Source organism: Tachysurus fulvidraco, chromosome 1 (genome assembly GCF_022655615.1).
Source record: "Tachysurus fulvidraco isolate hzauxx_2018 chromosome 1, HZAU_PFXX_2.0, whole genome shotgun sequence".
In the NCBI taxonomy this organism is placed as follows: Eukaryota; Metazoa; Chordata; class Actinopteri; order Siluriformes; family Bagridae; genus Tachysurus; species Tachysurus fulvidraco.
The window spans coordinates 43,162,865-43,177,067 of record NC_062518.1 but is presented as its reverse complement, the minus strand read 5'-3'; the positions used below and the strand labels follow the sequence as shown (position 1 = coordinate 43,177,067).

Genomic DNA, 14,203 nt, shown 5'->3' with positions numbered 1-14,203 from the left:
TGATTCCAGAAATCTGTGTCAGTCTTCCAGAGATTTAATACTGGGTTGGTGGTTCATCTCCTAGCAGGACAGGTTTTTTTCTAGAAAAACACCAAGGGGGATGAATATATTTGAGGCAATTCAACAGTATGCTGTATAGATAGAGACATGAAGGGACCTCTGTGCCATGCAGTAGAATGTAGAAACAAGTACACATGTAATTCATTTATGTGCAATTGTTTGTAAGCAATAATGAAGAAGCAAATGTAATGTGTGTAAAAAAAAAGTTGTGAGACTTTGGGTGATGACACAAACAACAAGAAAATAAAACAAGGTGAACAAAATTCACACAAACTCTCACTGACCCATGTGTTTTCAGAACCAAAACCAGTCACTCTGGAACCCCTCAATTACTCCCATATAGACCATGGCCTTGAGCTCATGCAGAACACCCGTCTGTTACACCAAATTCAAGACACAAACAACAAGGATTGGTACAGAGAAACTAATGCAGGGAAAACCATTCATAAGCTTCAAGAATAAAAAAAGGCTGCAATTTGCAGGAACATGAACAAAATAACAGCAGTTTCATGTAATATACAGTTAATTTCTTGCATTTGTAACTGTGGTCTAAGTGTCCAAATATATTTGGGGGCAACTGCCAGAGGTGGGAGTAAGTCACATGTGCAAGTCACAAGTAAGTCTCAAGTCATGAATGTCAAGTCAAAGTCAAGCCGAGTCTTTTTAATATTTTCAAGCAAGTCTCAAGTCTCAAATTTGTGACTCGAGTCATATGACTCGAGTCCCCCATCTCTGGCAACTGCACAGTTGTAGTTTTGTTTAAATATACTTTCATCCTTCATCCATGTCTGAATGTACAGCCACAATAACATTGTATGTGTAAAAATAATTACATGTCCAAACATTATAACATGCTTCGTCAGCTCAAATATTTCCATGTCCTTATCTTTGCATCTTCACAGAACATTTACAGCATTGTGCAATTATCATTTATTCGTTTTAGATAAAAATATTTTCTTTGGAAAGAGGAAGTTCCTGACAGTATCACTATATAAGCATCATCACTTACCTTAATTTGTTACATCAAGCGAGTAAAATCTCCTGATTAAATGTAAGTGGAGTTGCGGTGAGGTATAACATACACAATTCTTATTACATTAACACAAATCATGTATTTTTTTTCTTTCAGTGCGTAAAAACATAGAACTATGGCTTCTCAGACCAAAGTGGTGATGCTTCTTATTCTTGCCACAGCAGGAGCAGCTTTGGGTAAGAATCTTAGCTCTATTAAGGATATTAGGATATAACTAAAAATAAAATTGTTAGTGAATGTTATATACATTTTATGTAAAATTTTAATACAGCTATAATTTTGGTTGTTTGAAAATATCATATTATTAATAAATATATCATTTGGTTCTTATTGTGCGATTGGCAGATCGCTCTCTCTTTAATTTATTTTCTTTTTTCTTTTTGAACATCATTAAAATTCGTCATCTGTATCTATACACAACATCGAAAAAATAATTGACCAAAAATGATGACCTTTCCCCAAATTCCTTTTAAGCTGTGGAGTACCCAATATCAGGTAAAATTAAAATATTAAAATCTTGAAAAGCAGCTAAATTGTAATTGTAACCACCAGGACTTAAATTACTCTTTCCTTTCTTCTGGTTTCTAGAGGCTGATCCTGACATTGTGGAAGGTAATTAAAATACCTGCACAGATCAGTATGATATTAAGAATACCAGTTTTCATTTGTACCAGTTTTACTTTCTTTTTATGTAATTAATTTATTTAAACTGATGATTTTCTATTACAGAAGTTATAAATATACAAAACCATTGGGGTAAAATAGTGGTTCTTTTTTTATCACCACAGAGTCTTAAGGCTTCTAGTGAATTTATTAAGGCCATAACTGAATGAATAAGGGCTGCAAGGTAATTTATAGCAGCCAAAAATGAATATACTGAGACCAAAAGCTAAAAGATTAAAGCAAGAATCATGTCTTTAAGAATTATCTTCTATTTAGAGAAGAACAAGGGGTCTTGTAAGTGATGGTTTGGCCCCCACATAGACATGATCAATGAGTCTGTCTTAGGATATATGTTAAAACAGAAGGATTTAACAGAAAGATTTTATGCGTAAAAACATTTGCACAGTACTGTATGTTTTAAAACAACGTTTTATAGCCAGCAAAGTATACTTTATGGCTAGAAGTATGTTTTTTGAACATCTTGTTCTAGTTTTATGTGATAATAAGCTCCACAAGCTCCACAGGGGACACTTGGGTTCCTTTGCTACACTTTTGGGAAACCATGTCTTTATAGATTTGCTTTGTCCACAGGGACATTGTCATACTGGTTCTAGTGAAGAAAAACTGTAATGCTTCAGCATATCAAGACAAGTGTGTGTGTGCATATACGTATGTAAATATGAATGCATACTTGTGTGTGTGTGAGTGTGTGTGTGTGTGTGCACGCATATTATATATATATATATATATATATATATATATATATATATATATATATATATATATATATATATATATATATATAATATTGTATATCTTTTTAGATCAGGAACTAATACGTGCATTTTCTGACAAATGCCCAATTGGATGGTCCTACTATTCCGGTCGCTGCTACTTGTACAACGGCAACAATCTGGATTGGGCTTCTGCAGAGGTATATTTTAATTCTTTCCAAATGTATTTACATTTTCTCTACTTACACCAAGGTAAAAAAACTGTGAAAGGATTATTTTATATATTATATATATAATATATAAAATAATATATAGTATATCTTATACTAGAAAAAAGGCTGTGAACAGTAACACAGTAACAGGACAGGGCAGAAAATAAAATATTTATTCTAAAATAGATGAATGATTATGTCTTGGTCAATATCTACTATAACTGTTTGGTACATGTATGAAGTTTAAAATGAGATTTATTTATGAGATGTATATAGTGTCAGTTCCTTAATTGTGCATAATAACTGCAGGTAAAAACATGCAATGATGTTACAGTTCTGTTTGTTTTTCTAGAAATTCTGTCAGGATTTTGATGCACACTTGGTCTCAATACACAGTGAGAATGAATATCAGCAGATAAAGGCTCTTATCCGTAGTTTTGACCCCACGGAGGCTCTAACATACATCGGCCTCAGTGACTGTCAGAAGGTAAGCAGGGGATCATCTGACTGTATGGTGCATGATTTATTGACTTAAACCTCAAAAATGTTATCAACTATAACACCTTGTGATTTCCTCTGTTCATCTTTCAGGCTTTTCAATTCTTTTGGTCTGATGGCACCAAATTGACTTTCACCAAGTGGAGACAAGGACAACCAGATAATTATGAAAACAGAGAGCGCTGTGTGCATATAAATGCTGGTGGTAAGCAAAAATTCTTCTTCTGTATGTATCTCAATAGCTTGTGGTGTGTTGCTTTTTTTTTTTTTTTTAACTCAAATACCATGCCATTTACAAGTCTATTTTTTCTGTTATCTGTAGCCTCTAAAAACTGGAATGATATTAATTGTGAGAACCGCTATGCCTCTGTGTGTGCCAAGGAAAGTTACTGAAATGCTTCCTACTGCATCTCACCAAACATCACTGATGAATTTATAAAATGATTCTGTGGCAGACTTCCATAACTTCAGCAATAAAAAAATCTAAAAAAAAAATTATTTGTTGTGTATGTTTTTATTTTCTTCGTGTTTATCGTTTTGTTGTCATTTTTAAATACACTCTCAGAGAGATAGATCCATCTAACACATCACACATGCAGTATCACACATGCAGAATTGTTTTGTCAAAACATCCCACGATCCCTTAAGGTGATATTTCAAAATGGGTTCTGTGGACACCAGGGGTCTGAGAGGTATAATATTTATTAATATTTATATAGCCAGATATAATACTGTACTGAAGTTTCCCTGAAATCTGTTTTGCAGTTAAAAGGCATACATTTTGAGGTCTATGATTTTATTTCTTCTTAGATTTCTAGTGCAATTTTAGTACGACAGAAAGTCAGTGATAAAAAGAGAAAATAACTAGTTCCTTCCTTTAAGGGGTTGTAGGGGCACTTGGGCAGAAATCCAGGCTCTAAGCCTGGGCCACAGGAGGGTGGACGGCAGTGCAAAGGTGAAGCGTAGCGTAGGCTCAGCCGGCAATCTGAGATTTAGGATCAGCTGGAAGTTTCTGAAAAAGAATATCAAAGGGAGACCATCCATTAATTCTGTCCGGCACGATACTTGTAATAAATGTTTATTGAAAAAAACCTGCCTGACCTGAACCCATAGAGAATGTGTGCGGTGTTGACAAAAGGAAGATGAGAAACACCCGACCCAACCAAACAGTACAGACAATCTGAAGGCTGTTAACAAAGTAACCTGGTCTTCAATAGTGCTTCAACAGTGTCACAGGCTGATCCCCCTCCCATGCCATGCTGCACTGTTAATTTTTAGAAGTTGTAAATTTATATATTGTACATGATTTCTTTGATTGATCGTAGTAAATATTTGGATATTTTGCAATTCAGTATTATTTTTATTTTCATAAAATGGAATCACAACTGGCATGTTACACACATTCAAGTACAATATGTTTTTTTAATGAGAAACAAAATGTGAGCCAAAATCATCACAGATAAAAGTACCAAAGACTTAAACTACTTCACTCTGTGTGTACTGAATTTGTATAATACATGATTTTCACTATTTGAGTTATTTACTAAAATTACAAATTACATTTCCACGACATCCTAATTTATTGAGATGCACCTGTACATGTGCCTCCTTGAGAAGGGGGACCTTGTGGGCGCTGATGGATTTCAATCTATGGCGACATATTGTGTTACAATAGTTTGTTTGGTCTATGGTCCCAACTGCATTGAGATCATTCACATGCTCCTCCCATGTAGTTCTTTACTGATCCTTAACTTTCCTCATGATCATCCTTACCCCATTAGATGAAATCTTGCATGAAGCTCCAGAATGAGGGCGATTGGTGGTTATTTTCATTCATTCATTCATTCATTCATTCATTCATTCATTCATTCATTCATTCATTTTCTACCGCTTATCTAAATTACCTCGGGTAACGAGGAGCCTGTGCCTATCTTAGGTGTCATCGGGCATCAAGGCAGGATACACCCTGGACGGAGTGCCAACCCATCATAGGGCACACACACACTCTCATTCACTCACACACACTACGGACAATTTTTCAGAGATGCCAATCAACCTACCATGCATGTCTTTCGAGGAAACCCCCGAGGCACGAGGAGAACATGCAAACTCCTCACACACAAGGCGGAGGCAGGAATCAAACCCCCAACCCTGGAGGTGTGAAGCAAACGCTAACCCCTAAGCCACCGTGTCCCCCTGATGGTTATTTTGTATTTCTTTAATTTGTAAATAATCGCTCCAATAGTCTCCTTCTCACCAAGCTTTTATACACAGTTGTTGTTGGGAGCACCTTCTTAAATGAATCTGTTTACCACATGAGCCCATAACCAGTCTGTTGGGAGCCAGAATTATTGTTGCTTGGTAGGGGATCAAATACTTATTTTACTCATTGAAATGCAACTCAATTTATAACATTTATATTATGTGTTTTTTTTCTGAATTTTGGATCTGTATTCTGTTCTGTTTTTTTTTTTTTTCTGGAACCAAGCTTAAACCAGTGGCATTTATACATTTTTCTTTTAGGTTCTGTGATGCTTAAAGGCGCTTGGTGTCTTAGATGCCCTCCAGAGGTACCCTCTGCAAATGATGTCTTTCCGTGACGCCTGAGAAGGCTTTAACAGCAGCCAATCTGGAGAATCTGTTCCAAATAATTCATTCTGAAAGCGATTTCAACAGGAGTGCCACACTGGATTTTTGGCAAGACTATCTTCAGGATGCTGAATGTAAGTTCCCTGTATAGTTCAATATTTCAGAATAAAAATTACATTTCATATTTAAATGTTTGTTACTCTCCAAATAGTTTTGGTTGCATTTCACAAATACTTTTTTAATGTAACTTGTGACATTTTACCATTTATTTTATTCTATTTATAGCATGCATACTATAAGCTTTGTTAGAAGCTGATTTTAACCTTGAGCTGTCACTTAAACATCACATCAAGCTGACAAACAGTGAGCATCTGTTATGCCTATTGTGAAAAAAACAATTGCCTAATTACATATCTAGGAGACATATACATATCAAGATCACTAATTCTCTTTTTGTGTCCACCATATCATAAGAAAAAATATGTATATGTTTTAGCCCCTAAACATTCCAGTCTCTTTACCAGCTAGTTGGGATGCTGTCTGACTATTGTCTGATGCTAGGTAGGTAGGGTAATACAACCAGACTTGGTTGTAAATTGTAAATAATTTTATTGTTATAAACTTTCAATTTACACTAGGTCATCTCACTGTATCCAAAAGAAAGATATTTGCAGGTTTAAAGAAATTTATCCAAGTCACCAGCCTTGCATCACTTTTCCAATACTTCAGGCATATTGTGTCTTACAACTGTCAATTCAGCAGCAATAGTAAGCATTAATTTTTCTTGTTGCTCTAATTCTGTTTTTCACAGTTGAGAAAGATGTTTTCCTGGAAGAAATTCTTGTTTTTTTTTTTTTTGCTCGCTATCCAATCTGATTGAGCTTGAGCTAGTTGAATGGGCAAAAATTTCCCTCTCTAGTTGAGCAAAGCTGGTAGAGATATACCCTAAAAGTCTTGCAGCTGTAATTGCAGCGACAGGTGGTTCTACAAAGTATTGACTCAGTGGGGATGAATACAAATGCATGCCACATTTTTGCCTGGGTGAGTCCCAGAGCCCAACCCTTGTCATTCTCTGGATGTGACACCTGGTCCAAAAATTCAGACTATGCCATTTTTCCACTTCCGGTCAGCCAGCCAGCCAGGCAGCCAGAGCTCTCACTCCGCCTGGGTGAGTCCCAGAGCCCAACCATTGTCATTCTCTGGATGTGACACCCGGTCCAAAATTCAGACTTTTTTCCACTTCCAGCCAGCCAGCCAGCCAGCCAGCCATCTGATCCGGCCTGCCATACTTTTCAGATATTTATTTGTGAAAAAAATTTGGACACCATTTATCATTTTCCTTCCACTTCACAATTATGCGCCACTTTGTGTTGGTCTATCACATAAAATTCTAATAAAATAAATTTTTGTTTGTGGTTGTAATGTGTCAAAATGTAAAAAAGTTCAGGGGGTATGAATACTTTTGCAAGGCACTGTATGCATAGACGTCTGTAACAGACTTGTCAGCTAACAGCAGTATAATGGGTAATGAATTAGGCCAGACATTGTGTAGGCTCAGAGCCTTATGTGACAAACAGCATCTGTTTATTCCTCAGCACCTCACCAATATCTACAGAGACGTCCCAGTCTGGTGAGGAATCCCTAAAGAAGAAGCAGGGTGATGCAAGCACAATCTCCAGATGGCCTTTCTGTAGGGTAAGAACATCTCTAGGTTACGACCGTAAACCTAGTTCCCTGAGGAACGAGACGCTGCGTCGAAACGCTATGGGAACACCCTCTGCATGACCGCGCTCTGAACCACGTGTGTAATCTGACCAATAGGTAACTTAAGCACATACACCCACACACACCCACACACACACACCCACACACACCCACACCCACACACACACACACACACACACACACACACACACACACACACACACACACCACACACACACACACACACACATGCACACACATGCACACACACACACACACGGCATGGCTTTTTGCAGGACATTTCTTCCACCAAACTGCGCTCTTAAGATAAGATATACCTTTATGCAGAACTACTTTGATGATGTCATTTGCTTTGGACGTACTGAATCTGAACATGATGCTGTGCTTAACACAGTGCTGAAAAGACTGCGTACAGCTGGATTACGACTAAACACGCAAAAGTGTAAATTTAAACAGAAGTCCTTGCGCTTCTTGGGACATTTAGTGACTGCGCAAGGTGTTCAGCCTGACACAGAACACTTACAAGCCATAGTACAGGCTCCAGCTCCCACAGACGCAACTACCTTGCGCTCATTCTTAGGCATGCTCTCTTGGTACAACAAGTTTATACCCAACTACGCTACCGTAGTTGAGCCGTTACGTGCATGTCTTCGCCAGGGAGGTTCATTTCAGTGGAACAGTGAGATGGAAAATTGTTTCGCTGCAGTGAAGAAAATGTTGGTTGCAAGTCCAGCATTAGCCCTTTACAACCCTTCCTTACCATCTGTTATATCAACCGATGCTTCGGATTACGGTCTTGGAGCAGTGTTCACGCAAATACACCCTGTGGAAAAAGAAGCGTTAGCTTGCATATGGGCAGTTGAAAAGTGGAGAACATATCTGTGGGGGCACAGATTTACGCTTCGCACGGATCACCAAGCTCTAACTACTTTGCTTTGTACAAAGGGCGCAGACAGAGCCAGAATGCGAATAGCGAGATGGACTGCACGTCTCTTGTGCTTTAACTATGATGTTGTTTATCGTGCAGGTCCTTTGAACAATACAGCGGACTGTCTATCAAGACTGCCATTGCCAGTCGATACCGCTTTGGATGCAGATTCTGAGCCTGAACTTGTTGCGCTACTTTCAACGGCACAGACTGCTGTTAATGCTGCTGAGTTTAAAGCTGCTTCACAAGCTTGCCCTGAACTCTCTGCCTTGCGAGCTCAGATTGACAGAGGTTGGCCTACTTCAGCAAAAGCACTGAGTCCAACATTGCTGCCGTACTTCAAATTGCGTCAGGAATTGTGTGCCATGGATGATTTAGTGCTTAGAGGTTCACGTTTCTTAGTGCCGGTAGCTTTACGCAGAACAATGGTCACTTTAGCACACGAGAACCATCCAGGAATAGTTCGGACGAAACAACGCTTGCGAGAGTTGTATTGGTTTCCAGGCTTGGACCTTATGGTTCAGACACAAATTGCTACTTGCGCACTGTGCCAAGAGTCGGACAGAACTGCAAAGACTTCCGCTTCTCCATTACAACCAGTTCCTTTCCCTGCAGCTCCTTGGTTAAAAGTGGGCTTAGACATAGTTGGACCATTTGAGACCGCTGCGTATGACTGCAGATATGCTATTACACTTACTGACTACTACTCAAAATGGCCAGAAGTTGCATTCACACCGTCAGTTACAGCTTCAGCAGTTGTCGGATTTCTGAACTCTGTTTTCAGCAGACATGGAAACCCAGAATGTCTGGTGACGGATAATGGTCCTCAGCTGATTTCTTCAGTTCTTGGTGACTTTCTGGAGGAACGAAATATCGTCCACATCAGAACGGTGGTATATCATCCGGCTGCTAACGGAGCGGTGGAAAGATTTAACAAAGTGCTTAAAGACTGGGTGCAACTGATCATACTACAAAAACAACAATGGAAACAATCAGTCTTGGGTTTTTTGCAAACTTACCATTCTACTCCACATGCAACGACTGGTGTTTCTCCATTCGAACTGTTGTACGGTAGGCAAATGAGAACAAAACTCACTGTGTTCACGCCGTCTTCCAGTAACCTCCGTGACAAGGTTGTCAGAGAGCGGGTATCCACTCGACAGACGCAAATGAAACGGTACTACGATGCCAAACGTGGGGCACGGTCGCCTACTTTTCAAGTGGGGGATAAAGTGCGTGTACGCAAAACAACACACGTTCCCAAAGGACACACAAAGTTCACAAAACCTGTGGAAATAACCAAACGTGTAGGTCCTTGTACATACAAGTTGTCGGATGGACGGACGTGGCACTCATCTCAGTAATCTTTGTTTCCTGAGATACCGAAACAGCCGTCAGACCAGTTGGCTGTGGAAGTCCCTGTTACAAATACAGACACTGGACAAAATACAGAAAGACGTTCCGCTAGGCAACGTAAACCACCCAGCTGGTTAAAAGACTACGAAAGTAAATAAGAGAGTACAGTAGAATTATGGTGAAGTGAAATGCATATGTGATTACATGTTGTCTTTGAACTCAGAAGGCTCTTATTGCTGTTTACTTGTTGATGTTCAAGAGAATGGGTACTAAATCTGAGTATTGAATTTAATTGATGCAGGTACAATAATACAGTTTCTTGAAAGAACAGTTATTCTAATGTACTAATGCTTAAATGTTCATATGCAATGGTGGGTGAAAATTCTTTATGTTAAGTTACCTCAGGATGTATTGTTTATGTAATGGGGGAATGTGGTGTCTTCTACCTATGCACTGGTAATTGCTATACTCAGGTTAAACAATAGGGCGCAGTATGGGGAATGTAGAAATGAGATGTAAGGTAGAGAAGAAGATTTGGGGATTGAGTATGAAGATGAAGAGTGTTGCACGTGTTATGTGTAAAGCATAAAGTAAAGAATTGTGCGATTGGCCTTAATTGCTTCTTTATTTAATACTACACAACATCACAGAGTTTGTTTCAAATCAAAACAAATTTCTATTGCTACTGGACAGCAGCCCCAAATTCCATGGAGAAAGATACCACTGCTATACTAGTAGCTGTATATGACAATCCTGACAGGAATGTGTGTGTGTGTGTGTGTGTGTGTGTGTGTGTGTGTGTGTGTGTGTGTGTGTGTGTGTGTGTGTGTGTGTGTGTGTGTGTGTGTATACTTACATTACAACACTGGGTACCAGTACCTTATTTAACACAGATTGCATAAGGAAACACTTTTGAGACTGGTACAATGGAATTTAAGAGAAATGAGTAAGTGAGTTCTATGCACACTGTATACTTTAAGTGACTTTGCTAGAGATCAGTTTTCTAAAACCGAGCAATCACGTTTTTCCAGCAGAAGTGTAATATAAGCTGACTCCAGTGACATTATAGTACACAGTGTATAATATTAAATTATTCATGTGCAGTAACAAAATCATTGGGTGACAATGTGTGTTTTCAGCATAATATCATCCAGCTAAATGATCATTACAAACACCCCTTAAATAAAAAATTCCCTTATTGTGAAATATAAGTAAGAAGTTTGCCAACTACACCATAACACTAAAGCTGCAACTGCCATTTTCCCCATCCACTATGAGCAAGCAAACAGTTTTTGGATCTTTGTGATGACTGTGTTACAAAACTTGGATTAAAAAAAATTGGATAAATGGCCAGTGCCTTTGTTTACAAAACATGTAAAAACAGGGGTTTTTCATGTGACCATGTTTAAGTCAATACGTCATGCACTATACAGTCATATGATTCCATCCATCCATCCATCCATCCATTTTCTACCGCTTATCCGGGGCCGGGTCGCGGGGGCAGCAGTCTACGCCAACATATATGACTGAACTCTGGTGTTTTTTACAGAATGTTTAACATTCTGACAGCCATTGTGGCCAATCCATATAGGCTCCTTCAGGTGGTCAGGAGTATGAATAAGAGTTTTAACATCTGATATTCGTTTTCACTGTGTATTGAGACCAAGCCTCTGACATTGTTTTTTTACGAATAGAGCTGAGACATCATAACATGTTCATTATCTGCAGTTGATATGCCCAAATAATCAAAGTACGAGGAAGCCTCCCTGGCACTGATAACATTTACCTCTTGTTTTATTTATTTATTTATTTATTTATTTATTTATTTATTTATTTATTTATTTATTTATTTTTATTAAATGTATACTACAGTGTTTGTGAACCCTTTAGAACTTTCTATATTTCTGCATAAATATGACCCAATAGCAGTCCAAAAGAAGTCCCAAAAGCAGGTAAAGTTAACCCAATTAACAGAACGGACAAACATAATATACTTGGCAATATATTTATTCAGGAAAATGTTCCATTATTATATATCTTTGAGAGGCAAATGTATGTGAACATCTAGGTTTAGTACTTAATTTCAAGGTCAAATTCAAGTCCATCTGATTTCAGTAATGAATCAGGTCTCCATGAGTGTCCTATTTTATTTAAATAAAATAGAGATATATCAAAGTCTGATGTTCATGAAAGGTGTTTGTGGAAGTGGATCATTGCAAAAACAATGGAGATTTGTGAGGACTTCAGAAAAAATGTTCTTTTTGCTTATCAGGATGGAAAAGGATAGAAAAGCCTCTCTTAAGAGTTTGTACTCAGTCATATAAGGGTTTACAGACATTCAAAATATAGACCAAGTAAATAGTATATATAGACCACAAATCTAAATTATTCATCCATTTGAAAATAAATATTTAATTCTCTTTCATGTACTATTACGTTTTCCTAATATCACATTATCTGTATGTTTAATACCCATTCCTTCACGGATATGCTAATAAACGAGCCTTTCATAACATTTCTTATTTTTTATCAAGACCTCAAATGTAAATACCTCACCTGAAGCCCAATATATTTTGGTGGCCTGATATGGATGCACCCAACCAAAATTTGCATCAATGTATTTCCATCTTCCCAGTCTCCCATCAGCCTACATCTTCCCTATATCCAGTAGTATCCCTCTCCCCAGTCTCTCATTAGCCTACAGCTTTTGTTAAACCATGTTTTCCGCTACGTTGCCATACGCAAAGATGACATGAGCGACCAAGGTCCTCAATTCACATCCAGGGTGTGAGCCAGCTTTATGCAGAAGCTAATTAAACAATCTCCAACCTGAATCCAACGGTAGACAGAGGTTCCAGCATATTATCCTGGGTAGGTTCCTGTACAGGTTTCTGTGAATGTTCTGTGCTAACCACCTTATGGATTGGGCCCAGTCCCTTCTCTGGGCCAAATATATTTACAACTCTGCTTAACATTCAAAACCACTCCTTTTCTGACTGAAACAGAATAACTTGGAAAGCAATATCAACATAAATCTCTCCATACAGCAGTAGTAATATTAAGGACAATAATTACTGTAGTAGTAGCTGTTATTATGTGTCCAACTTCATATGTGTAGCGATTTTGGCTCGCGAAGCAAGGTAAATATTAATAAGCAACTATAATGTGTTATAGTGACTTCCAAATATTTTAACCTAAGTTGAAATTAACGGTACTGGAATTAACGTTACGCTTATTTGGTCTGTTCGTCCGCCGAACAGGCCGTGTAACCTTTATTAATTCTATGAAGGCGGTATCTTCCCGGCCAAGAAAGGTTCGCTCTCCTTTTACCGTATACCATAATTTAAATTAAATTAACTCAATAGAGCATGTAGTTCAGACCAGATATTGCAGGTACCTTAATTTGTGAGCGATACTCAGAGACAATCACCTGTGGCTCAAAATTCTGACATTTAATGAATGAGACAAACACAACATAAAACTAACTACACAAACAAACAAAAGAAATAGGGAAAACGAAAATGAAAATAAAATAAAACAAAAGAAATTTAAATTGGGGAAAGGGAGGAAGAGACTGGAAAGAAGAAACTAGAGAAAGGAAGCAAAGGAATGGCAAACTTAGACTCAAAAAATTAATCACACCCTAACTGGGAAATCGTCACAGAAACTTAAATTCACCTTATGATTCAATGAAAGATTCCTACTTAAAATTACGCATCTAAATTGGTTGGTAAAGGAAACGGTTACTTGCATTGGCTTACTGCACAAGAGTCCGGATGCAACAGAGAAATCTCTGAAGAGTCAGTTAGGGTGGGGTCAGACGTTCTTCCAAGTTCTCCTGAAGATCAGAGCAGTTGTCGTTCTTGGAAGTGAAGCTTGCTGGAACTTCTTTGAAGGAAGATGGAGTCGTCTTGTAGCTGTTCCGAAAGTCTGACCACGGATTAATGGTGTTTGTGACAATTTAAAGGTCGCGAACTCCACCCATCTTTGGGGAGATGACCAATACTTCGGTCAAGGTTTTGGAGGAAAAAAACTCCCTTTGTTTCAGGTGTCTGTGGGCGTGGTTTAGCTATCAAACTTTTAGATGACTTTAAAGTTTGATCCAGGGTGTATTAAGACGGTATGGTGCCTTTCGTACTCAAATAAAATACACCAGTGCTTGAAAAATGAGTAACCGGTAATTTTGTGGTCATTTGGATACTAAACATGAAGGGTAATGACAGCATGAAGGCAGCGGTACATTACATACATAGATCATTAATCAAAGTATAACTTATTTTAAAATACAATGTTGTTTTCTGACACATGAATAAAATACACCCTTGTCAGGAAATTAAGGAGCAAATATTTTTAAGTCAGGCAAGCCTTAAAAGAAGAACACATTAGAAAAAGGGTTATAAGAATA

The 14,203-nt window shown here is 38.0% G+C and overlaps 2 protein-coding genes across 2 annotated transcripts in view; one reads left to right on the top strand and one right to left on the bottom strand.

The window, feature by feature from the left end:
• The window catches only part of LOC113650532 (lactose-binding lectin l-2-like), a 214,377-nt gene that overhangs the window by 150,018 nt on the left and 50,156 nt on the right, over nt 1–14,203 (bottom strand). The window lies entirely within an intron of this gene.
• Nucleotides 1,053–3,698, top strand: LOC113650564 (type-2 ice-structuring protein-like). Its single transcript, XM_047800754.1, has 8 exons — nt 1,053–1,111; nt 1,190–1,269; nt 1,568–1,588; nt 1,682–1,705; nt 2,581–2,690; nt 3,055–3,189; nt 3,294–3,405; nt 3,523–3,698. The coding sequence occupies exons 2-8, from the start codon at nt 1,209–1,211 to the stop codon at nt 3,591–3,593; spliced, it is 534 nt and encodes a 177-aa protein (XP_047656710.1). The 5' UTR covers nt 1,053–1,111; nt 1,190–1,208; the 3' UTR covers nt 3,594–3,698.

Coding starts and splice junctions, on each gene's coding strand:
- LOC113650564 (XM_047800754.1), top strand. CDS start 1,209: ATGGCTTCTCAGACCAAAGTGGTGATGCTTCTTATTCTTGCCACAGCA. Junction 1,589..1,681: donor TGTGGAGTACCCAATATCAG/GTAAAATTAAAA, acceptor TCTGGTTTCTAG/AGGCTGATCCTGACATTGTG. Junction 3,190..3,293: donor GCCTCAGTGACTGTCAGAAG/GTAAGCAGGGGA, acceptor TTCATCTTTCAG/GCTTTTCAATTCTTTTGGTC.